Source organism: Cygnus atratus, chromosome 4 (assembly GCF_013377495.2).
Source record: "Cygnus atratus isolate AKBS03 ecotype Queensland, Australia chromosome 4, CAtr_DNAZoo_HiC_assembly, whole genome shotgun sequence".
Classification (NCBI taxonomy): domain Eukaryota; kingdom Metazoa; phylum Chordata; class Aves; order Anseriformes; family Anatidae; genus Cygnus; species Cygnus atratus.
In genome coordinates, this window is record NC_066365.1 from 75,573,178 (window position 1) to 75,596,194 (window position 23,017).

The following is a 23,017-nucleotide window of genomic DNA, read 5'->3' on the forward strand; positions in this document are numbered from 1 at the left end:
GAGGGCAACCCCATCTCTACAACTTGACTTCTTTCAGGTGTCTGACACTGCAATTCAAATCAGGCAGCAGAATTTCAGGTAATGTGTTCCTCCTCTGTCAGAGCTATGCCACCCTGCACCCAAAGGGATGGCTTATCAGCCTGCAAATGTTCTCCCTGGGCAGGGCTTAAATAAAGAGTTTTTTTAGGTACAGGGTTATTCTTGCAAAAATAATGTTGCAAGAGCCTCACCCTCCCACCCCACAGGTACTGCAGAGGTATCTGCAATCTGAGGTATCATCTATCAGAGTCCTTCACCTCTAGCTAAAAGCAAGAAGGCAAAGAGAACTGTGGGACAAATGTCCCCAGCCAGGACAAGTGTCATTGCAAGACATGGAAAAACACCAGTATAAACAGGACTACGACCAGAAAGTGTGCTCAGCTTCATCAGCACTACTGCTGCTTTCAGGAACCCAACACGCTGGTCACATTAAACTCAACATCATCTTATCCCAGGGCTGTTCCTAAGGGTTGTTCAGGAGGATAAAAGCTCCCCCAACTTTTTAATACTACTGGGCATTTGGCACAACAAATGCTCTGTAACTGTAAAAGTCTCCTTAAAATATTTTAAATAAAGAAAAAAAATATGGAAAGGGTGAAAAAGGAAACATTCTTTGTGATGTCAACAAACTTGTCCTGGGCAAACAAGAGAAAAAGGGAGCAAAAAAAGAGTTGGATGATTTAGCTGCTTGGCTTTCATTACTGGATCTCATCTGCAAAGTTGTGGAAAGATGAGCTTAAGGGGAAAAAATTGAGAGATATTTGGACTGGCCATATAACAACAGCCCTGAGTTGAGCTGCAGGACAACGACATCCATGAGTATAGTTTTCAGTATCTCTCTCTCTCCTCAAAATCAGACCTTCTAGGGGAAAAAGAGTGAAAATGGAAGGGTAAATAGGAGGGAATACATTACAAATGTTATAAAATACATAATGTGTTTTGGATTAGAGGTGAGGCTTGCCTGGAGTGGTCTCTGCTTCCCACTGGGATGTGGAGACTTGGACTCAAATGGACGAGAAAACAATGCGAAGACCCTGATCCCACACTCAGACAGCCCCAAGAAGAGCTGCCAGAGGTCATGTTTGTATACAAGGGACATCAAACCCTTCCACGAGAGGGTCCTTCTGCTGTCCCACCCCTCACCACCCAGCTGGGGGGTCCTGGTGGCTGCTGACCACCGCCTTGGTCCCTGCTGCAGTGGGGCTAGCAGCATCAGAAAGGTTTCCGTCTTGCTGGAGCAGAGGAATGCTCCTTTTCCTTTCAAAAACCATCACATTTCTAGTCTCGGGATGGCTGAGGAAATCTGCATAAAATACACTCTGACAGGCCCCCTGGGTATAACCTTGAAAACAGGGACTTCTCCGCAGCATTTACTGGCTATTAAAGGCACGTGGAGGGTTTGGTTTTTTACACGGAGGGGTGAGGTTTTCCTAGATGCTAGGAAATGGGTGGAAGACACGGGGTCTCCGTGATGTCCCCCCACACAGCCCATGTCCATCTCCACCCATTATTTTCTGCCTGCTGCCTTGACTCAGGTTTTCAGTTCGGTTTTGCTGCTGAGCTTAAAATCCCTGCTTTCAACTCGTTTGTTTCTCTGCTGAATCCGAACCTCCCAGAGCGAGTAGCTGCTTCTGCTACAGCCCTGGAAGAGCTATAACCATTATTATAGCTCGGGTTGCACACACAGCACTTGGGTTTTGCATGGCTTGCCTCTGCGAACCAAAGTTCCTATCTTTGCTTACAGAGCAGTTAAAAACCTCCTTTAAGCAATAGTTTGCAAGGAATTGTGCGTGGCAGCATTTCTCAAACAAAGCATTTTGGGGCCATATGAGGAATATTGCAAATTATTCCAGACTCAGAGAATAATGTATTTGCATGCTGAGGTCTGAACACAAGCAAAGAAAAACCTCAAAGGCAGAGGCCTCCTGCCTCAGGTCCTGCATTAAAAGATACGGTTCCTATAATCACAGAGTAGCAGGTGAGTCAGGAGTGGGCAAGGTTTCCTCTGCTGTTTGGGGCTTTGGTGAGGAGCTATGGGTTGTAAAGGAAAGCTTATGACCTTGTTCAGTTTTACACTGAAATTTTACATGGCCGTTTTAATTGATTTAGAATAATCCATCTTTACTTTGCTAGTGACACCAGAAGCATACCTGAGTATTAACAACTTTAAAAAAAATGTTTTTAAAAGAAAAAAAAATATTTGTTTCCTTTCAGAGTGAGAGACAAGAAGGGTCTGGTACCCATGGTGTGAGCATTGCTGCTCCACCCTAGGTCTTGTGGGTTGTCTTTTAGCAACATTTGGGTTTGGTTAGTAAGTGGGCTGGGGAAAGTTAAAGGCTTTCTGTAACACCTCTGCTTTGTGCTGAGTCTGATCCCTGCTCTCCTCCCATCTTGGTATCACCATTTACCTAACGAAGCAATTAGCAGCTCTGCAAGGCTGGAAGGAGGTGAAGCACCCGGTGCCATCTGCATCCACGTAAGCCCCAGTGCAGCTGCCAGGGTCTGGTTGCAGGTCTCTTATCCAAGCCAGGGGGGCTTGGTGGGGGTTTGCTCGCCCCCTGCAACCAAAGGGATGTTGCGATGGTTTGAGTGGAAAGAGTTTAGCCCTCAGGCGACTTCCCTTTCTTCCTCCTTAACTTCCACTTTTTCTTTTTTTTTCATATATGGCCAGTTTTACAGCTCCCAGCTTTGCTGTTTCAAAGCTGGCAATCTGTTCTCCTCTTCACATTTCTCTGCTCCCAAGCAGCTCACGAAAAACATTTCATCTGTAAACATGTGCTCAAAACCTCTCCAAAGGCGCCTGTGCTTTCAGACACCCCGTCAGCTCCTCTGTGCACCAGCACCTTTGATGTGGGCAGGGTGACCAGAGCTGGCACCTCCATCCCTCGGGGGATCAGAGGGCTCGCAGCCCCTGGGAGGCAGGCACGGCTCTGCAAAGGCTGATAATGCATCGGTGCAGCCAGATCTGCTTCAGCTGCAAAATATCACTGCGTCACCAAATGTAAAGTTTGGTTTGAGATTTCTAAAGCTTTCAAGGATTTATTAGCGACAAAAGAGTGAGTGGGGTTTAATCAGCGTCTCGGACCTTCTTCGTTTCTTTTGCCAGGTCAGTCTGCAATCTTTGGAGTACCCAGCCTTCATTAAAACTGAAAAGTCCCAACTTTTGACAGCTGGTATCTCCTTTTTTTGTGTGTAGCTGAACATCAAGGCTCAGACCTTTTAGACAGACACAGCTGCCGAAACATGCTTAAAACTGCCTCTCCCTGCATATCAGTCATCATGCTCTTCCCCATCCATGTCTGAAGCAATGGTTTTGATCCTCTTTCGACATCTTTGAGCCAGTTTGTGTGCTGTGCCTTCTGCTCACATCCTTGCTTCATTTCTCTGACTTTTCTGAAAACGAAGCAGGGCCAGGGGTGTTTGCTCGTGGCTTTCCCTTCCTCTAAACTGTCTCTTCAGCTGTGCTTTCTTGCAGGATGCTGAAAAGTCTCTCAGCTGAGCTCCCCAGCTTCAAAGGAGTCATAGAAGCCACCTCTTCATGCTTCATTTATTTAGGAAATATATTGAATTCTTCCATCTTTGAGGGCTTTGAAGGAGGTCTTCTCTGTGGCATGCGGCCAAGAGGAGAAGGAGCTTCTTATACAGCCGTGGAGATGCAGCTGGAGAAACAAAGTCATCCTGGAAATACCTTGAAAGAAATCAGCAGAGGGAAGGGCTTTTTGCATCGCAAAAGAGATGGGAAGACAGTCGGTGCCTCTTGCTCCAGTTCTGCATTCTGCTTTCTAGCATCTCTCCTTGTCTGCGACAGCTGGCTGCTCAGGGGAAAGAAGTGAAAGGCTCGTACAGGCACCTGATGTCAGGAGCTGAGGTTTTCAAGGAGAAATGCTGAGTCTCAAGGCCAGGCTCGAGGGGACCAAAGGTACCAAGACACAAGGGAAGGGCAGCTCAACAAACGGTGCAGAAGACATCGGTGAGCCTTCATTCCACCCAGGCTCAGGCTCTGACCATGAGAGACATGGAAAAGTGATGCACGTCCCCTATATTATGATGTTTCTGAGACAAAGATCAGAAAAATTCCTGGGAAATGGAATAGCACGTACTAAAGTCCAAAGAAAGTCTGATACATTTCTAAAAATACACAGACAAATCTTTTTGTAATGAGGATTTTCTGCTGTTTATAGGTTTATTTTTTAAGTTTGGTCAGCTTTAATAATGACCCTGTAACACTCTTGTTTCCTCCCTGTGCAATCAAGAAGCAAAATAAGAATTTCTTCTTCCCACACGTTGCTCCACATCACCTTTTCCACGTGAACCTACTAAAACCAGGGATGGGATTCAATTTTTGCCTGTATCACCACAATATAGCAATGAGTTACTCTGGGTGTAAGCTGCAGTGACTCCAGCAGGTATCTGCCCTGTTATTTAGTGACTGCAAGGAAGAAGCAAAATTGCTATCTTTTTTTAATATATATATGTATTTAATCCTCCCCTGAACCTGTTTTCCATCATGAGATAGAATTAGAGGAATTCAGACTTTGCAATGAGCATGGGATGGGGATGTTGGTACTTGACAAGAATTGCGAGGCTCTGAGTGATGTGCTGAGCAGTTAATGAAGCCACCTAGAAAGGCTGACGTATTTGCATTCATGTTAAAAGAAAATAATAATAATAATTTGAGGCTGTTGAAAAGTACTGCTCTGACAGCCCTGGAGAATGCCTCTCATTTATCTGTGGAAGTGAAGCAGCCTCTGCTGCTGCTGTTTCGGTAGGGATGAGCCTGGTTTGGGACACGATTGCTCTCTGCTGGGCCCAGTCACCCTCCAGCCCCTGTCTCTGCTGTCTTACTCCTTTCCTTCCTTCCATCTTTCCTTCCTTCCTTCTTTCCTTAAGGAAGCTCCCATTCCCCATGCCAGGCTTTGCCAGGACACGGTTCGCTGGTGAGGCAGGCAGGAGGGAAGAAAGCAGCAGGGAGAAACAAGGAGAAAAGCAAAGAAGAGAACCCAGGACCGGCTAATTTCTGGCCAACAATTGTCTCTAATAAAGTTTGACTCTATTAATTAATTGAGATGTGCCTTGGAGAGCTGGAGCTGCTACTGATGGAAGTCAGCCAGGAAGAAAAAAATAAATAAATCTTATTTTCCCTGCAAACCTGCTGATTAGACCAGATCTCTGAGGTTCACTTCAGCAGGCAGTGGGGAAGACAGGCAGCTTTTCAGGGCCTGTGACACAGCCACAGGTAGAAATGATCTGTCAGAAGATGCCAAGAGAGGTGGAAAAGGGTGGAGGAGGACAAAGGCTTTCAGTAGGACCAAACTGGGTCATTCCTTCCCATGAGCTTTGGATTCAGGACCCACATGAAGCCACCTTGCTTTTATTTTCCATCTCTGGATGCTTATATTTTCCATCTCAGCAGCGTGCACAGGTGGTGCGAGGTCCCCAGGGGAGATGCTTTGGTCTCTTCCTGAGCCTGTCCTTCACTTTGCAGTGGGGCTGCATCCTTGTAGGACACAGAGCAGGGGTGCGTGGCGTTGGAGCACGTGGCTGAGTTCACATCCCAGAAGATGTGCAGCGTGTGCAGGAATAGGCACCATGCACGGGGGGGCTGCGAGGATCAGGATTTTATAGCTTGCACTACAGGGTTCTTGTAGGACATGGGTAATGTGCTGGAAAAGATGGTTTGTAAATCTTTCCAATCTAAATGCCAATTATGAACTAGTGGGGAGAGGACAAAACAGACTTTGCTTCCAACTTTGCTTTGCTGCGACGCAGAGAAACTTTGCTCCTTGCTTTAACCACAGCGCGAAGGGATCAGCAGGTAGTCTTTGTGCTCTCAGTCCCTCCGTGAATCTGGGCTCCTGCACTTCTCCAACAACCCTCCCACTGCTGCCACGAGGAGGGAAGGAGGTTGAGAAACATCTTGCAGCCCTGTTGACCCGACAGCAGCAGCACGATACGAGGTTTAAACATGGAAATATTGACCCAAGCAAAAAGAATTTCAGCAGGGTAGAAGCACATCTGTCTTAGACTCAGTGACTCCCAACTGCTTTTTCTTGTAATTTTTTTCTTTCTGGCTATCTCAGGACTTTTTACTTGGGAGCAGAAGGAACCTCACATATATCTGTTCAATTTTCCTTTTTTTTTTTTTTTTTTTTTTCCCTAAAGGTGTAACTCCTACAGCTTGGAAATTAGGGACTGTTTTTAGACCAGATGGAGTGAAAATGTTGCCAGCAGCCCTTATAACTCCTGCTATGCCAGTACTTAAGAAGATGCTCAACAGAGGTGGATGCTGGATGGCACAGGGTTCAGATGTGCAGAATAGGAGCTGTTGGGCCAATGTTGGGCTTCCCTCATTTTCCCTCTTCCACTTCTGGTATCATTTCCACACACTTGGAAAGAAACTGTCCCAGTTTTCCATGGATTCTTTTTTCTGCCATAAGAGGAAAATAATAGAGATTGAAACTACTTCCACTAATTCTCTTGCTATTTTAAATCTGAAATGCTGCCAAGTTGCTGGTTGGGAATTACTCAAAAGGCTGTAGCTGCCCTTCTCTCCTGAAGGCCGGGCTCCTTAGCAGGACTTTAGCACACCTTGGGAGATGTCAGCTGGTCACACAGCCTAGCCCAGCTACAGCCTCCACTCAATCAGAGATTCCTGAGTGCTGCTGTGCTCTCTGTCCATTGGAAATTTTGAGGTCACTGAAGTCTGTTACATTTTTTTAAGCCTTAAAAAAAAAAAAAAAAAGTTATGGTAGAAAGCAGATACTTTCTGCCAAAAGACAAATGACTCCAAGTGGCTTCAGATAGCTGAAAGACTTGTTTTTGCAGAGAAAAGAACTGAGATGAAATGATTTCAAGCACCTTTCTTAAACCAAGAGAAAGACAGCTCACAAACCTCTTTACTTGCTTCAACTGTCCGTGGGTCCTACAGCATTGCCTGGAGCTGTTTGTCTTTGCACCCTGATGTCTCTAGCAGATAAGGTTACAGCAGCCTCAAAGAGAAAAAGCTACTGAGAAATCAAGGTTATAGGCTCCATAGAAGCAAACTCACCCAAAGTCTGAGTAGGCAGTCATACATTAGATAGCTGGCTCTAGACACATGGATGTTCGTGAACCTACCTCCTCTTTCAGACCTACCTCTCCTAGAAACTTCTGTGAAGGTCAATGCCCTAATGTGATGCAGGCATCTCAATATTCTGGAAGATATTGTCCAAGTCCTAATGCTGGTCATCCCCAGCATCTGATAACAATCTCATCTAACATGAAAGTGTTTGTATTTCCTCTAAATGCTTTGTGAAATGTAGCACTTTCGGTTAGTTACCAAAAATGGTATCTTTCCATTGTCCCTTCTGGGCCCAAAGTTTCCATGTTCAGCACCAATATTGCCCTTACTCTTCAATGACTCAATCACTTGTTTTTCCAACAAACCCTTTCTCAAGCATTGGGTTTATATTCTTGAAGCTCCTGCATTGTTTGTTTCTGAGCTGCTCTGGCTCGTGATGTACATGGAAGCCAAAGTGTCTGGGAGTGGTTAATCCCAAAGCAGCCTGCCTTTATCACTGCCAACCTATGCAAATGGTCTCTGGGTCCCCAGGTCTAGGTGTAAACGCATTGATTGGTGGGTACCTGGCTGCATGGAGGGGCATACAGGTAAAACCAACGGCAGATCAGACAGAAGAACAGAAGAGAAAATCCCTATCAATGCTTGTGAAGAAGCAGGACATGTCAAACGTGGACTTACCCAAGCAAAGCTCCGTGTCCCGTGCATTTTGTCCATTTGTAACAGCCTCAGGGTGCCCACACTAAGAGAAATGGCTGAGAAATGGTTAACTCCTGGTGGGAAGTGTTTCTTTGGAAACTGGAGTCAACCCCTTGCTTCTGATGGCATCTTGGGTTTTATAGGTACCACTGAAAGAAGCCGGTCAGTACCAGATCGTTGGCTTTGGGGTTAAAAAGCATGCTGTGGTTTGCATGTGCCCACAAGTTTAAACCTTTCTCCCCATCAGCACAGGACACCTTTTCCCTTGTGTCCTGGGTTTTTGTCCCCTCCTAGCTGTGCTGAGACACCGAATGGTCAGGAGGAGCCAAAACCATGCCAGCAAGCTGGTAGATAACCAGACTGGACAACAGCAAAACGGGGCTTAAGGATGGTTCCTGGCCACACTGACAATTTCACATCTACAAAAGTGGAGCCATTTCATGTCTATAAGTGCAAAACTTCAGGCGTGTGAGCCAGGAGAACATGGGAGTGGTGTGAGACCATGTCTGAACGTAACCAGGGTCACGCATTCACATGTATGTGCTCTCTGCGAGCCTGCCATCCCCACGGGGAACCCGTCTCGTACTAAAAATGCTTTTGCGTTAATGCATAAATTAAAGTATGACGGCAGTAATAGTCAAAAGGGAGCCCAAAAGAGAACAGAGAAGATTGATTATGTGCATATTTTAAGTGCTTTGTGTCTGTGAATGTTTATTTGAAAAATAAGAGTGAAAGAGAAGCACTGACACCACAAATAAAAATAATATAGGGAAATACATCTCTTTTATTATTAAATTATAGATTAAAATAGGAAATGTGGGGGAATATAGAAACATATTTCTCTTTGTGGAGGCTTTCTATAACAATCAGCATAAAATAACGTAGCGGTACCTGACAGCTTAAATAAAGATAGGAGCCTGAGCTCCTATCTACGCATTTATCTCCTCTGATCCAGACAGGGTAAAGAGGCATAAAAGGCTCAGATAATAGCATCTTTTCTGCACACCAGCTCCCAAACGATAGGCAGATTTTATACTCGGTTACTCCACATAATGTCAACATTGTTAGAAAACAAAAGCACCATGAAGGAACATATTTTTTTCCCCTCCCTCTTTTTCACCCTTTTTTCCCTTATAAGTTTTACCCTGTGATTTCTGTACAAAATGCTTTGGGAAAGCATTTTATCCCCTGTGTCTGGGGATCAGGCCCTGAATTTCCAGGGCAGCAGGACGTGGGACCATGGGCACAGGCGGTGGGGCTCAGACGGGTGCGCACAAATCATATGCGTGGAAGGGGAGACAGCACCGGCCAATTCACTTAATCCCCGTCCCTTCCTCGCTTCAAGCTGCCACAATAACTATTGTGCCTGACAGCTATCGACCACTGAATGCCATGCCATTAACCTTTGCCACCCACCACGTCAGATGACGGAGAACAGGGGTGTCACATCTGAGCCGAGCAGCCTGCGGGAGGTGCCAGCAGAGTCCTGGCACGTGCCCAAACACCTCCTGGAGCTGCCAGAATGCCTCGCTCCACCTGGGCGCTCCCTGCCATCATGTTTCATCCAGCAAGGAGGCCTTCACCTTGGGAGGCTTTTCCCCGCTCTGGTGGGTTTTGCCCTGAAGATCATCCTGTGTTTTCCCCGCTCCCTGCACCACCACCAGTTGCCGGCTGCCCCCTGCATCCTTGGCAAGTCCAAGGGGACACCATGGTGAGCAAACCATGGACATTTCCATGGTAACATCCATCTCTCTGGAAAATGCAGCCATCCTTGGAATGTAAAAATGGCACAGGAGCAAGGTCCTGAGCTTCACCCAAGAGACAACACATCGTATTATGTCCACAGTTGTGCTGATTTGTGATGGTTAACGTCTACAGTTGTGAGGGTTAACGTCTACATTTGTGATGGTTAATGTCTGCAGGACCATCCTTCCCCTTCAGCATTGCTCAGCTGATTTTACCTCCCAGGAGCAGTCCTGAACCTACGTAAAGCTCTCAGTTTGCCTTTCCTACCCAGGCTTGCAGGCTGCATGGACCACTTTTATGGTAAGAGGCCTTGGGCTCCCACCAGTCTCACCCAGCACTCACGTCCATCCCTGGAGGCCATTTCTGTGCCTCTGCCAACCTGTGTCGTGCACTCTACTCTCTCTCTGCCTTTCCCACATCCACTTTCACACCTACCTGTGGGACCTGAGCATCTTTGGAGACTCGTATGGAACCTATCTAACCTTGCTGGGGGACCCATAAGTTATTCGGGGTGGACAGACTGGCACGTCCACGAGCTCTACTTACTCAGGAAACCACAGGCTGACTAACAGCATAATTAGCTTGTTTACCTTCAGCTGGATCAACTCGTTAGTTCTTACTAGCCTGAGGGGTTTTCTCCAGGGACTCCTATATTTGGCTAGTTGATTTGTTGTGAGAAGAAAGAGTTCTTGGCATTTGCTTGGGGAGACAGGGAAAAGTCTTGGCAGCAGCTACCTGCATTTTTTGGAAAATGCTGAATTTTGAGTCCCAGCATAACAGAAGGTGACAAGAAGAAAGACTGTTCAAGCCAGACTTGGAGCCAGTCCCTTGGGGAGCTGCCCCCGAGCTCCTGTCTTCCCCACCTCCATTTCCAGGGTCTGCAGGGCAGGAAGGTCTGGGGAGAGGTGGGCAGGATGCGGCCAGGTCTGAGGCACTGAAAGCAAGGGTGTTTTGCTGGAGAGAAGCTGAACCACCTCATCACCTGCCAACAAGATACAGAGCCTGGGGCTAGCCAAGGCTCTTGGTTGACTCAGCCTCATCCCTCACTCGTCCACCTCCCAAACTGCCCCTCAAACGACCACTAAGGCCCTTGGTTGGGCAGCTCCATCCTTCCATGGTACCTTCAATATGAGTGTGAGGTGTGTGGGGTGCAGGGAAAAAGAGGATGAAGGAACTCTGCCCAACCTCAGTACACTTCCAAGTGTGCCAGGCAGCAGGGTGACCCTACACCTGGTGACAATGTCACCGCCTTGGAGGATGCACAGACCCCTTGTTTGCTCATGGATGCACCTAGGATGTGGAGATCCTCACACAGATGTACTGTTTAATCCTCATGGCCAAAACCCATGACTCTCCCCAAAAAACAGTTGCATCAAGCTTCAAGCCTGGCCCAAACTGAGGCCCATCAATTTCCTTTTCCAGCGAAAGTGAGAAAGAAAAACAGCTTAGACATTTTGCTCCTAATGCTCAGCTTAAAACTTTTCCTTCCTCTGCTTCACACTGTTGCTCTCCCTCCTCCCCTCCCTGCCCTACAGAAGTGTGACTAATCCTCTTCCTTCCCTTGCACTGTTACCTTGAAGGTATTTATAGAGCGCGAGTGTGTTCTCTCCCGTGTCTTTCTCCCCTTTTCAACTCTGGATAAATCAAGCTTCCTCAGACTTCTCTCATGTGTCTTATCTTCCAAGAGGTCATGCTAACTGCAACAGCAAGCCAAGAAAAAGCTTTGGTGTTGGAGAGGACACTTGGGAGCTGATACAGCTGGGGCACAAGCCCCGTGAGTAACTCGGGCTTGCTGAGTGTGTGCACATCCCCAGCCCCTTGCCAGCACCGCCTGCATGCACCTGCTTGCGTTAGGAATGGGGATTTATCTGCTCCCAATCAAATTAGGCAGCACGACCGTTTATTTTATGTTATCTCGTGTCACTGACAGTGTTCTGCCTTCTGAGCTGGAAAGAGCAGAAAGGAAGATGAACGTGCGGGGCTGGAAGGGATTAAGCTGAGGCACATTTGCCCAGCAGCATCTGCAGGATGGGTCTGAGCAAAGGGCAGTGGCTGGGAGGGAAAGGGTGGCCTCGTGCTGGGTCTACATTAGGTAATTAAACAAAATCAAGGTGCTGGTCCAAATGGCCCAGAGCTGCCTCATCCATGCTATTAAACTCTTCTCTGTCAAAGCAGAGAAGCCACATGCAAGCCTCCTGCTGCTAATGGTCCTTGGCTTGTGCTGGCTCCTGACCAAAGCCCACGAGATGGCTAGTTGGCCGCAGCCAAAACCATTTCAGGGAACATTTGGTGTTTTAATAGGCTTGAAAATCAAGTCCAGTGTCTCTGAAGGCTTCTGGGCACTGTATGATTTATTGGTGGCCTCCAGGACCCTCAGCAGAGTCACCAACTTCAGGTGCTTCCAATCACTGCTGTGGCTGGAGCCGTCAGGTCTGCGAGAGAGCTGGGGTTTTCCCATTGGATTTCTTTCCTTCTCCTTTAACTGTGGGAAAATGTGTTCACTGGGAAAAAAAATGGGGTTTTCAAGTAGAAAAACAAAGCACTAAATATTGTTTTAGTATTACTTTCCTTGTCTTTTTTTTTCTTTTTCTTTTTTTTTGGTTGGCTCTGTGGTTGTTCCCTCCATCACCAGCTGCTCCCTGGGGAGAAGAAACCTTGGTGACTTAGGAGGGGTGCATCTCACTGAACTAAAGACACCTAACAAATCTGGGAAAGGGCTAAAATTATCACCTTGATTCTCTCTTTGTAATCCTTGGAGGCAATACAGATGTGTAGAGAGGGTAAAAGTCCCCCTGGATCCAGCAGATTAATCCACTGATTAAAGGAAAAGTTCAGGTGAAAAGCAGGTGGGATGAAACCCAGACCTGCATTCTGCTGGGACCATCTGCAGTGATGAGTAAGAAACAACGTCCCCTCGTCTTCCTGCCCAGTGACCCTCCAGGAAGACCAGTTTCTGTTTTTCTCATAAAAGTAGGTAAAACAGCGCAGAGAAAGCTGAGACTTTATTCTAGTCCTTGTTTTTTTGTCCCCTGGAATTATCTTCAACAAGCATTTTATTTTCTGCACTCTATCTTTTATTGCAATTTTTCCTGTCCCCGATTTGCCAGTGCTGTTTGGGAGCCAAATTGTACCAAAAGCCTGGTATTTTTCTGTTTTCCAGACTGCTCTTCCATCAGAGGCTTTTAGTTTTTGCCCACCACGGCCTCTCCCCTGTCTCTGTGGCACATCCCTGATTCCAGCCCCTTCTCTTTGGAAGCTCACGCCTCTAATCCCGGCGCGGAGCAGGACTGCTGATCCCCACGCAGGGGATGCAAGCAGATTTTCGGAGCAGATTAGTCAGCGGCTGCATTTCAATTCAGTTCCTGTGTGAGCACCGAAATAAGAGCTCGGTGGCTGGTGTGCTCAGCAGGTGCTGCTAAAAGTCGCCTTGTTTCTGATGCACCGATGAGTAATTTTGATCCCAGCTTGTAGTTAGCTGCTTCACACAAATATCCCGGGTCAAACACTGCTCCGTCACCTGGCTCTGCCTCACGGTAATTCATCTACCATAAAAACATCCTGTTTTATGCTGAGATGCAGGGAGTTTGCATCATTTTCCAAAACCTGAGAGACACCCAGGAACAGACGCCTTAATTCCTGATCCTGGGGGACCGCAAATTATGAACGTTTTGGAGAGTTCCCTGCATTTCATATTGCTGTTTGTTAGAGGGGTTTAGTTTGGTTTGGTTGTTGGTTTTCTTTATGTTTGTTGGTTAGGTTTTTATTTTTTTTGCTCTGTAATTTTTCCTCTATTTCCAATTATAAGTCACATCTCTGGTAATGCAATAGTATATATGGAGCCCAACAAGAGGCCTGGGCCCCCTTGAGTCAGGTACTTAATTACAAACAGGCTTTCTAGCACACGTTAAGGACCGGCCTGCCGGGTCTGTGGGGAGGAAGAATGAAGCAATATCAGGAGAGAGAGATAAATTTCCTTGAATCATTCCCACGGGGGTGGTAACTCAGGAGCTGCTTTACCCAGCACATACGCCACCGCGCTCCACGCTGGCGGAGCTGCCGCTTCACATCGCCTCCCTCGCAGGCTGGGAGTCCACCTCCAGGGCTTTCCCAGCTCCAGACTTACTTTCAGACCTTTACAACCTTACACTTTCTCCTCTCAGCTCCCTGATTGCTTCTTAAGGTACATCTGCAACCTCTTCCCAGCCCCTGAGGAGCCCTTTCTCCTCTGCTTCCCACCTCCAGAGCAGAACCAACTCTGGACCATCTCCTCTGTCCCCTCCCCACACCTCCTGATCCACACGGAGGGCTCTCATGCCACAAAGTTAATGCAATTCATAGAATCATAGAATTCTTTATCTTTCCCCCAGTTCTTTTTCTTTTCCCCAAAACAGCAAGTTGGCCCCAAGGACAGACTAGGTTTTGGGGAAGGATCTTCACCTGAGGCTGAGGACATTTCCATTACTTTTTCCTTGCCATTACTGGGGAAATCATCACAAAAGGCACAGGCTTGCACACTGAACTGGAGAAAACACAAAGTTTTGGGGGCACCCAACCCCTTTCAGGAGCTCCTTGGGGCAGCACAGCTTATGGCTGTAAGATTTGTTAATGCCTACAAACCCCAACAAGCCTGAAAGGGATCCCATCATCTTCCTAAAGGCAACCTGCTCTTCTCCCTTCCTTTAACAGATAGAAGTTGTCCTGGTTCAATTCCTACCACGCAGCTCTATTTCCTCCCTTATCCTCCTCATCCCAGCTCCTTGGGAGGAGGAGAACAGCTCCCTCACATCACCATGAGGGTATCCTATGGGCTGTGGTCATGATGCACCCCAAGCACTTCTTCCCACCCTAAGACTTTGCCCATGCCCGCCTCCAGAAGACGAAGTGGCTGGGACAGACCAAAGTGTGCAGTTCAGTTCTCCAGCAGCCTCCCTGGTTTATGCTCTGTTACAGGAGGAAGAAACAAAACAATCAGAAGGAAAGAGAAAAAGAAAAAAAACAATGAAAAAAAAAAAGCTACCATGAAATTACTATAACTCATGTGTCAAACCCAGGGCATAAATCAACTAACCCTTGCAAGGAGGAGTGTAATTTCTCACCGTGCAGAGGAAACACTTAGGCAAACTCAGCTTTGTCTGGCGCTTTACACAAACAGGTCAAATGGCTTTGATTCATTCTAAGCCCTGTCTAATAATTCAGTGTGCTGGTTTGCTCTCCTCTCCATTAAGAGACGGCAAACACGCCGTCCTAACCTGCAGCCTTTATTACAGAAGATTCAGCATGCGTGGATTTATGTCGCCTCATGCCTTTTGTGACATCTTTTTAAGGTGCCTTCTGCTGTACAGAACGAACATCAAAGGGAAACTCAGGGAGCAAGAGAGGAAAAAACGTGCAGTGCTGCAGGAGACATCTGCTACCTATTTCCAGCTTACAGGTAATGGAGCCAGCTGAATAATGTCTGAGAGTTCTCTGTGAAGGCTGTCATGGGGAGATGCATTTTTCTTCGTATGCACAGGAGTTAAAACCTCAGAAGAAATACCCAGCCTGTTATTAAGACCTGTTTACCCAAAGTCACGGGGAGAGGTAGCTCTGAGAAGCTCTGAGTTTCCTCTCCAGACAATTCTGAATCCCTTTGGCTGGAAGAGGGGGCAGGCTGGTTGCAAGCTGAAGGATCGCCTCCATCCAGCACCTCAGGCTCCTGGACACCAGTTACTGGTGATACTGGTGAGCAATGGACAGGGAAAAGGCGAGTTACAATCATGGTGGATCTGATACTTTTGGAGGGTCCAGTATGGGCAGGAGGAGGAAAAAAATAAAATGAAATAGAACAAAGCACTCAGTAAAGGCCGATACAGTAAAAAAAAAATAAAATAAAGAAATTCAAAACCCTTTAAGATTGATTTGACTGTTTCTGTAAAACTCTCACGGACAGGCCCACATGAACCCTGTATGAGTGGTGGCCCAGGCACCAGGTTTGCTCCAAAAATTCACAGCTGTCATCCAAGTGAAGGCTCCCTTTCCCAGGGGGCTGTAGCTGCCCAGGGCTTCCTTTGCTGTGTTTAATCAAGGATGATGGGATTTCCCAGGTGGCTGCTGCGCAGACATCAGCCAGCCTCGTTTGATGCAAAACTCAAAGCAAAGCCTGATTATTTTGCAGAGATGGTGTTCAATTCATGCTCTCTGAAAGCACCCTGGAGTTCCCCCAGGAGCTGAGCGTTTGCTGGACCCAATTCAGATGAGTCTCCAAACCTCAAATCACACAGACCTGGACTCCCAAATCCACTCCCCTTGCAGCCACCTGAGGAGTCGAGCGCTTCCCATGGGCACCCCAGTTCCTGGTGGGTTTTCCAGCCATTAGCAGCTAAAATCCTCTGAGGGAGAAACGACCTGAAGCTCGTGTGTGTGAGGCATCCTGCCAGCATGCAGCACGGACCGCTTACAGTTAAAGTCCTGCAGCTCGGACAGAAGCATTAATGTTGAGTCTTGACTTGAGTTATGCACTTGGCCTTTTGTTCTTTGTACAAGAAGCAGGGATAGTGAAATAGAAAGCAAAGCCCAATGGTTTCTCTGGTCAACTCCCAGACCTTTAGCATCTGGACTTGCTTAAAATCCCATAACCGAAGCGGACTGCCACCCCCTTGGGGACCAAGAGTAGATGTCTGGGCCCAGCCATGTATGAAAGATGAGCAATTTGATCCTGCTTTGGGAAGAAGCATCAGAAAGCCTGACCGGTTCTTTTCTCCTCAATAAACTGGACCCATGAACTTGAAACCAGCTGCCTGCACTTGTGTCAAAATGACCTGCCAACCCATATGTCAGTGGTAGCATGGGGAGCGCTGCTAATAACCCTGTCAAGGCACTCAGCAAGGGCAGGTATCACAGGCAGCTTTTTCCAGTTGGATCCAATAAATCAAAACCACAGCACAACTATTTTTTTACCGGGTCTTTCAGGCAAACTTCTTCCCAGGTGGCTTTGGATGGGGAGAGGAGCATGCGTGCCAAGGAGCTGCCTGCGGAAGGACGTCAGGGATTCGCATGGAGGGAGGGGAAAAGAGACAAGGCTTGAGGGTGGCAGGATACAGTCGAGGCAGTTCTGAGCCAGGAAATATTTATCTAGTCCAGGAGGACACAGAGAAACACTTTTCCCCTATAAGGGGTGGACCAGGGGCCCAGAGAAGTTTTTATTCAGTCTGCGTCTCTGGGCATTATTTTCTCATCCAAGCTATCTGCTGCAGGCAGCTAAATCCCAGCTACCACCCCACTAGCTCCCATTAGGTGGACCAGAAAGAGCTTGAGATGTCCAGGACACCCCAGAGGACTGGCTATTCCATGCCTTGCGTGGGTACCATTCCCATCAGCAGGGAAAAATGGGGCACAGCTGGGCCCCTCGAGGCAGATCTGCAGCTGGGGGATGGCTTCCTACCAGCTTAGCTTGTCTAAGATGCAGGAAGGTGCTTGGAAATATTCATGAAGACACCAGCCTGCCTCAACACCTGCCGAGCTCCCTTCAGCTCAGCAGGTGCCAGCTGTGGCATCACTTCTTATTAGACCGAGATCCTGGAGGAGTCACAGGTGATTTCAATGCAATGTGACCTTGGAAGATGCCTGTCCTTCCTGCACTCTCATTTTTCTTCCCTGTGGCCGTCCCAGGATCTCCTCACCCAGGGCAAGAGGGGGCTTCATCTTCTGCAGATCCTTTGTGCTCTCCATGCAACAGCCCTGGGACCCTGTTCTCCGTCACCTTGACCACCACAACTCCTCCTGGGCATGCCTGGGCACACTCACCCCCAGTCACATCAAAGTCAGTTTTCCTCCTGGTCCATCTCCAGCACCTAATGTCCACCCACAGCTCCACTTCCCATCCACCTTTTCAAACTTAGCCTCCCAGCCCCGATTTCCAAGCATGCTTTCACCAGGAATCCAACCCCACGAGTCCCATATTTGAGCCTTTAGAGGTGTGCTGGCCAGCAGAGCTGAAGAGCGGTGGACACGTCCTGGTGGACACGTCCTGCTCCTGCACCCACCATCACGCAGCTCCCACCACCAGCCCATCCAGCCTGGAGGTCTGCTGCCAGAAGTTGTTACCAGAGGGGATTTTGATGGATGTATTTAAAAAAAATGGAACTGTACTGAGCTGAAGATTGATGGGAACAAGCTTTTCTTTGTTTTGTTCCTTTTTATTTTTTTTACAAGGAATTGTGTCCCTCTATTTTTTTAAAATTATTATTATTTTTATTTTTAGCAGGAGAACTCCTTTTGAATTTGTTCTCTTACACCTTTGGGCTTTTTTTTTTTTTTTTTTTTTAAAGAAGCAGAAGGAAAATGAAATCCACTGGAGGGAAAAAAAAATCATGGATTTCTTGCTAGCAAAGTATTATTTTTACTGAAACTTGACAAACTTTAGCCACACTGAAAGTCATGTTTAAAAATGACCAGGCAGAAAGTTATAAAAATGAACAAGTCTTGTACAGAAATGATGAATTTCAGGCACAATAGATGCCTGTGAAAACAGCCAGGAGAGCAGAGAAGACATTTCTTTCTCCAAAAGCAAAATGAACACTGCTCTCAGTAATTCACTGTAATTATTAGACTTAACTAGTACTAGCTTTTACCCAGGGGTAATTATTTTTTTAGGCTCCAGAGCCCTGGAAAAAAATAATAATGTTTTCTGGGTGTGGCAATATCCCCGCGGAGGAATTTGCACAGTGTCGGGGGACAGCCTGTTGAGGGAGAAGTTTTATTTCTTGTCTGTGCCAGTACGAAGAGACATAAATATCCCATTCTTATGGATGCAAATAACGGATTGCTCCTGTCAGAGCTGACAAAGGCACTAATTTAGGGAGCATTTCCCTCTCTCGTACACACAGATGCATTTTTTTTAAGTTTTTTTGCTCTCCCTCTGGGAAGTGAGATCCCAAACCAGGTGAAAACCCATCAGATGATCTCTCGTGTTTGATTGCATCTGTGAAGAGGCCGTGGGAATCATATGCCAGAAATGATGCTAACTACCACGCGTGGTAAAACTTGCCAGGTAAACTCAGCGGTTGTCAGCAGAAGACAGCCCGGATGCTGCTCCAGGATGCTGCCCTCCATCCCCCTGCTCCAGAAAGTGTTTGAAATGGTTTTATGGGGACTTCACAGCAAACTGCTGTGTTTCTGTGCTCGTCTCTAGCAAATATTTTCATTGCCATCCTTTAATTATTAGTTTGTCACTGCAGGGACTGATGTGCCCTCTGAATGTTGCACAAGACACGGGCAATGCTTTGGGGGCTGGTTAGAAGGATAGTCCTGTGTCCTCATAAAATTAATGATATTCTTTATATTATTTTATATTCTTTACATTTTTATATTTATCAGTGCCTTCCAGAGTGTTGAATTTCCTCTGTCACCTGAAATTACCCGACCAGTGTCCTGTGGGTGGGATTTCTAGCCAATAACACAGATGCAAGCAAATATCAGGGGACACCGAGGCAGCAATGAATGTCCCCAAAGCCACGTCCCTGTCCCTAGCTGTGTGGTCTTACACTGCCCTTGCTGCTGGAACTGATATACTCGTGGCTGCTGGTGAGACAGATCAGGGAGCTGATCTGGCTGAAAAGTGGCTGAGAAAATAAAAATGTGTTCAAATACTTAATTTTGTCTGGTCTGGCTCCCCCTGCATGCCCCTGCCACCAGGGAGCTGGGTGTGAAGTGGCAGCGGGAGCCCTCCAGCCAGGCTGGTGATGGTGGCACTGCCCTGTACTGCCTCGGAGAGCCCAAATTTCATCAAGCCCTGCCTCCTCCACCCAGCGTCATCCCCAAAATGGGGGACATGCACACCAAAAGCAAGGCTCTCCCACTGTAGCCCACGTGGTTTTTTGGTGGTGTTGTGCTGGCAGCTGCAGAGGATGCCAGCACCAGCCCAGCACCAGCAGCCCGATCCCCGGGGGAGATCCCTGCGCATGGAAACGAGCAGCTCTTGTCCACCCATAACCCAAACATCTGGGAAACATCTGGAGAGCAAACAGAGGGCTTTGGATGGCATCTGCTGAGACGGTGCTGAGCCTGCAAGGGTCTAAAGCCAGTTTGGAGGTGATAAGATCGTTCAGGAGGGCCTGAGAGCAGAAGCTGACTACTAGCTGATGGTATTGCTCTGGTTGGGGTGAGAGGCGATGAGTGTATCCTTAAATCCTCCCCACTAATCCCAACTGCGTTGCTGACAATGGAGAGCTGGCCATTTGCAGGAGCTCTTTTCTCTCCGTCCACTTTCTCTAGAGAAAATCAATCAGCCCACCAGGCAGTCAATCAGGCAGTCAATCAGTGACTCAGTCGATCCGAACCACTCGCAAAATGGATCCTGCAGAGACCTGGCCTCCCACCCAGATACCCTGGGAGCCTCCCAGGGAGGCTGGGACCTCCCCCAGCCCAGGCTCAGCTCCAGCCCCTGCGAGGTAGGAGCTGAACCAGCCTGGGTCCTGTCCGGGCTGCTGAAACGCTCCAGGGCTGGAATGGTCCCTTCGGGGGGTCGCAATCCCCCTCTGCCTTCGGGACTTGCGAGAGTTGCTGCTGGTGACATCTAGTGACAGGGAGAGCGAGCACGAGGAGTTACCTGGAGCCCTGTCAAAGCCATCTTCGCTGAGAAAAAAACCCTCCTGGGGCTCTTGCCCAGGACCAGGGCCGGTGCTGGGATGCGGAGGGGGTCGGTGCGGAGCCGGGATGTCCCAGCCACCTCCCTACACCTCAGGACCTCCTCCTCCCCCAGCGGCCACCGAGGAGGACCTGAGCATCCTACCCCCTGCCTCCTGCTTTAGTTAAGCACAGATCCCTGGCTTCGCCGCCTCAAACAAGAGCAAGGGGGAGGAAAAGAAAAATAAAAAAAAAACCCGAGGGGAGCTGTCGGGGTTGCAGCCAAAGCGAGGCGGCTCCCAGCCGTGGCAGCCCGCTGCAGGGAGCTGCCAGCCGGGGTGCTGCAGCCCCTTCACGCCCGGTTAAAGGGCCCCGGGGCCGGGGGGAGCCCCGGGCTTTGTCCCCGGGATGGGAGCTGGGTGGCAGAGGGATGGGAGTGGGATGGGAGCGGGATGCTCAGAGCGCATCCGCGGTCCCCATCGCAGCGGCCCCAGCAGCATCCCACGGGGGACAGCGTCTCCCACCCGCGACGGCGGTCACCTTACAGGTCGCGTGGGGCTGAGGGACACGGCTGGGGTCCTGGGAGCCCGCTCCCGGTGCAAAAAGCTCCGCGGGCATCACAGTTCGGGGGGACCCGGCTCGGCAAGGGGCACCCGCGGCTGCTCGGGCGCTCGGTGCTGCGCACCCAGCGCACCCAGAGCACCCAGGGTACCCAGCACACCCAGTACAACCAGAGCACCCAGAGCACCCAAAGCACCCAGCACACCCAGAGCACCCAGAGCACCCAGCACAGCTGGGGCTGGGGCTGCTAAACCCCCGACATTTCCCCGTTTCCCCATCACCCCATTGCCCGGCGCCGTGCAAAATCCTCCTGCTCCCAACGCCCCCCCCCCAAGTTCCTCTTCCCCGGCACGAAGTCCGTTCGTTCCCCGGGTCCAGGAGCCACCAGTGCACGCAGGACTATCCGGAACGATGGCAGGATAGGTCCAGGCGCTTGGGTCCCAAGCAGGCACGACAGAGAGCCGGGTGATGCTGCCGGGGGGGCTGGCGAGGGGCAGCCCGAGAGGAGGTGGCCGCGGTGTCCCCCCAATCAGCCCCCAGCAGAAAGTTGTCCCCCCGCGCTTCCTACTCACCCAGGAGGATCAGCGTGCAGAAGTAGAGGATCCCCCTCATCCTACCCCTCGGCACGGCTCGGATCACACGGACACGGCACGGCACGGCTCGGCACGGCTCGGCACGGCTCGGCACGGCACACCTCGGCCCGTGCAGGCGGTGCCGGAGGATGCGCGGAGGCTGGGCAGGGCGGGAGGCGGCCCCGGCCCGGCCCTCCCGGGGCGAGCGCTCACGGCCGGCCCCGGGTCCTGCCCGCAGCCGGGGGGCTCCCGGCGGCCGCGCTCCCCCGCATCCCTCCGGGGCAGCAGCCTCGAGCTATTCCTTTTATTCTTCTTCTTCTTATCCCTCCTATATTATTATTATAATCATATATTTTTATATTATTATTTTTTTTATTATTATTACTATTTTCCTCTGGCTATTCCTATTATTGTTATTATTAATTTTTCCCTTTTTTTTTTTCCTCCCTTTCCAGCAGCAAACTTCCAGCCCGAGCGGCGGGGCAGCCCTCGCCGCCTTCCCCGGGCTGCCTCCGCCGCCGCCCCCGCCTCTACCGCGGCCGCGGCCCCGCGGGGAGGGGCTTGGAGGCCCGGCCTCCCTCCTCCCCGCCTGCCCGGCCCCCGCCCCGGGTCCCCCCCGGGGGGTTTCCCCCCCCAGTTTGTGGATTTGGGACTCCGGACAGCCCCTCCGCATCCCGGGGCATTCGCTTCCCACCGGCCCCCAATGGGTTTTATCCCTCCTGGGGGGTCGCGGCACCTCCCAAGCCCCCTTCTCTTTGTAGCCCCGCTCTGGGCACTTGCTGGGGGTGACAGCAGCAGCTCCGTCCCCTCGGGAGCTGTGTCCTGGTGTGGGCTGCTCGCTGCTAGAGACACAGCCCTGAAGTCCTGGGCCAAATCCTGCCCACGCCGCCAGCCACTGCACCTGCGGTCCGTCCCCTCCAACAAGACCACCTGGATCTCCTCCCCAGACCACCTCTGGGGGCGCAGGTTATGTGCTCAGTCCCCCATAACCCTCCATCCAGACCCCCAAACAAGTATACAGACCTGGCACGAGGTCCCTTGCCATGACCCCCTGGACCTTCTCCCACCCCCAGCACCCCCCACCCTTCAGCCCCATGTCCCCGCAGGTGACCCCCCTTTAGGAAGCCGAGCAGCAAAGCCTGGCTCCTCCAGCCACCTCTTAATCTTTTATGATGATGAGTGAGCATCATTTCGCACTACCTCCATTTCATGCATGGAGAGGCTGCGACACAAAATATGAAGTGATATCTTCAGGTTCACCCAGTAATTAACTGACCAGTGGAGTACTGAGCCTCGCTCCCAGCTCAGCACCCTGTAAACATGGCCAACCCTGTTCTTGTTCTTCATCGTAACACAGCCACGACCTTTCAAAGGTCCTTTTCTTTTCTTTTCTTTTTTCTTTTTTCTTTTCTTTTCTTTTCTTTTCTTTTCTTTTCTTTTCTTTTCTTTTCTTTTCTTTTCTTTTCTTTTCTTTTCTTTTCTTTTTTCTTTTCTTTTCTTTTCTTTTCTTTTCTTTTCTTTTCTTTTCTTTTCTTTTCTTTTCTTTTCTTTTCTTCTTTTCCTTTCCTTTCCTTTCCTTTCCTTTCCTTTCCTTTCCTTTCCTTTCCTTTCCTTTCCTTTCCTTTCCTTTCCTTTCCTTTCCTCTTTTCTTTTCTTTTCTTTTCTTTTCTTTTCTTTTCTTTTCTTTTCTTTTCTTTTCTTTTCTTTTCTTTTTCTTTTTTCTCTCTTCTCTTCTCTTCTC

The 23,017-nt window shown here is 49.1% G+C and overlaps 1 protein-coding gene across 1 annotated transcript in view; it reads right to left on the reverse strand.

Moving 5' to 3' along the window:
- GFRA4 (GDNF family receptor alpha 4) overlaps window positions 1–21,424 on the reverse strand; it is a 68,844-nt gene extending 47,420 nt beyond the window's left edge. Inside the window, exon 1 of the mRNA XM_035547467.2 lies at window positions 21,277–21,424. Coding sequence (XP_035403360.1) covers window positions 21,277–21,316 — 40 coding nt within the window. The 5' untranslated portion in view covers window positions 21,317–21,424. The remainder of the gene's footprint in view (window positions 1–21,276) is intronic.
- Window positions 21,425–23,017: the final 1,593 nt, after the last annotated feature.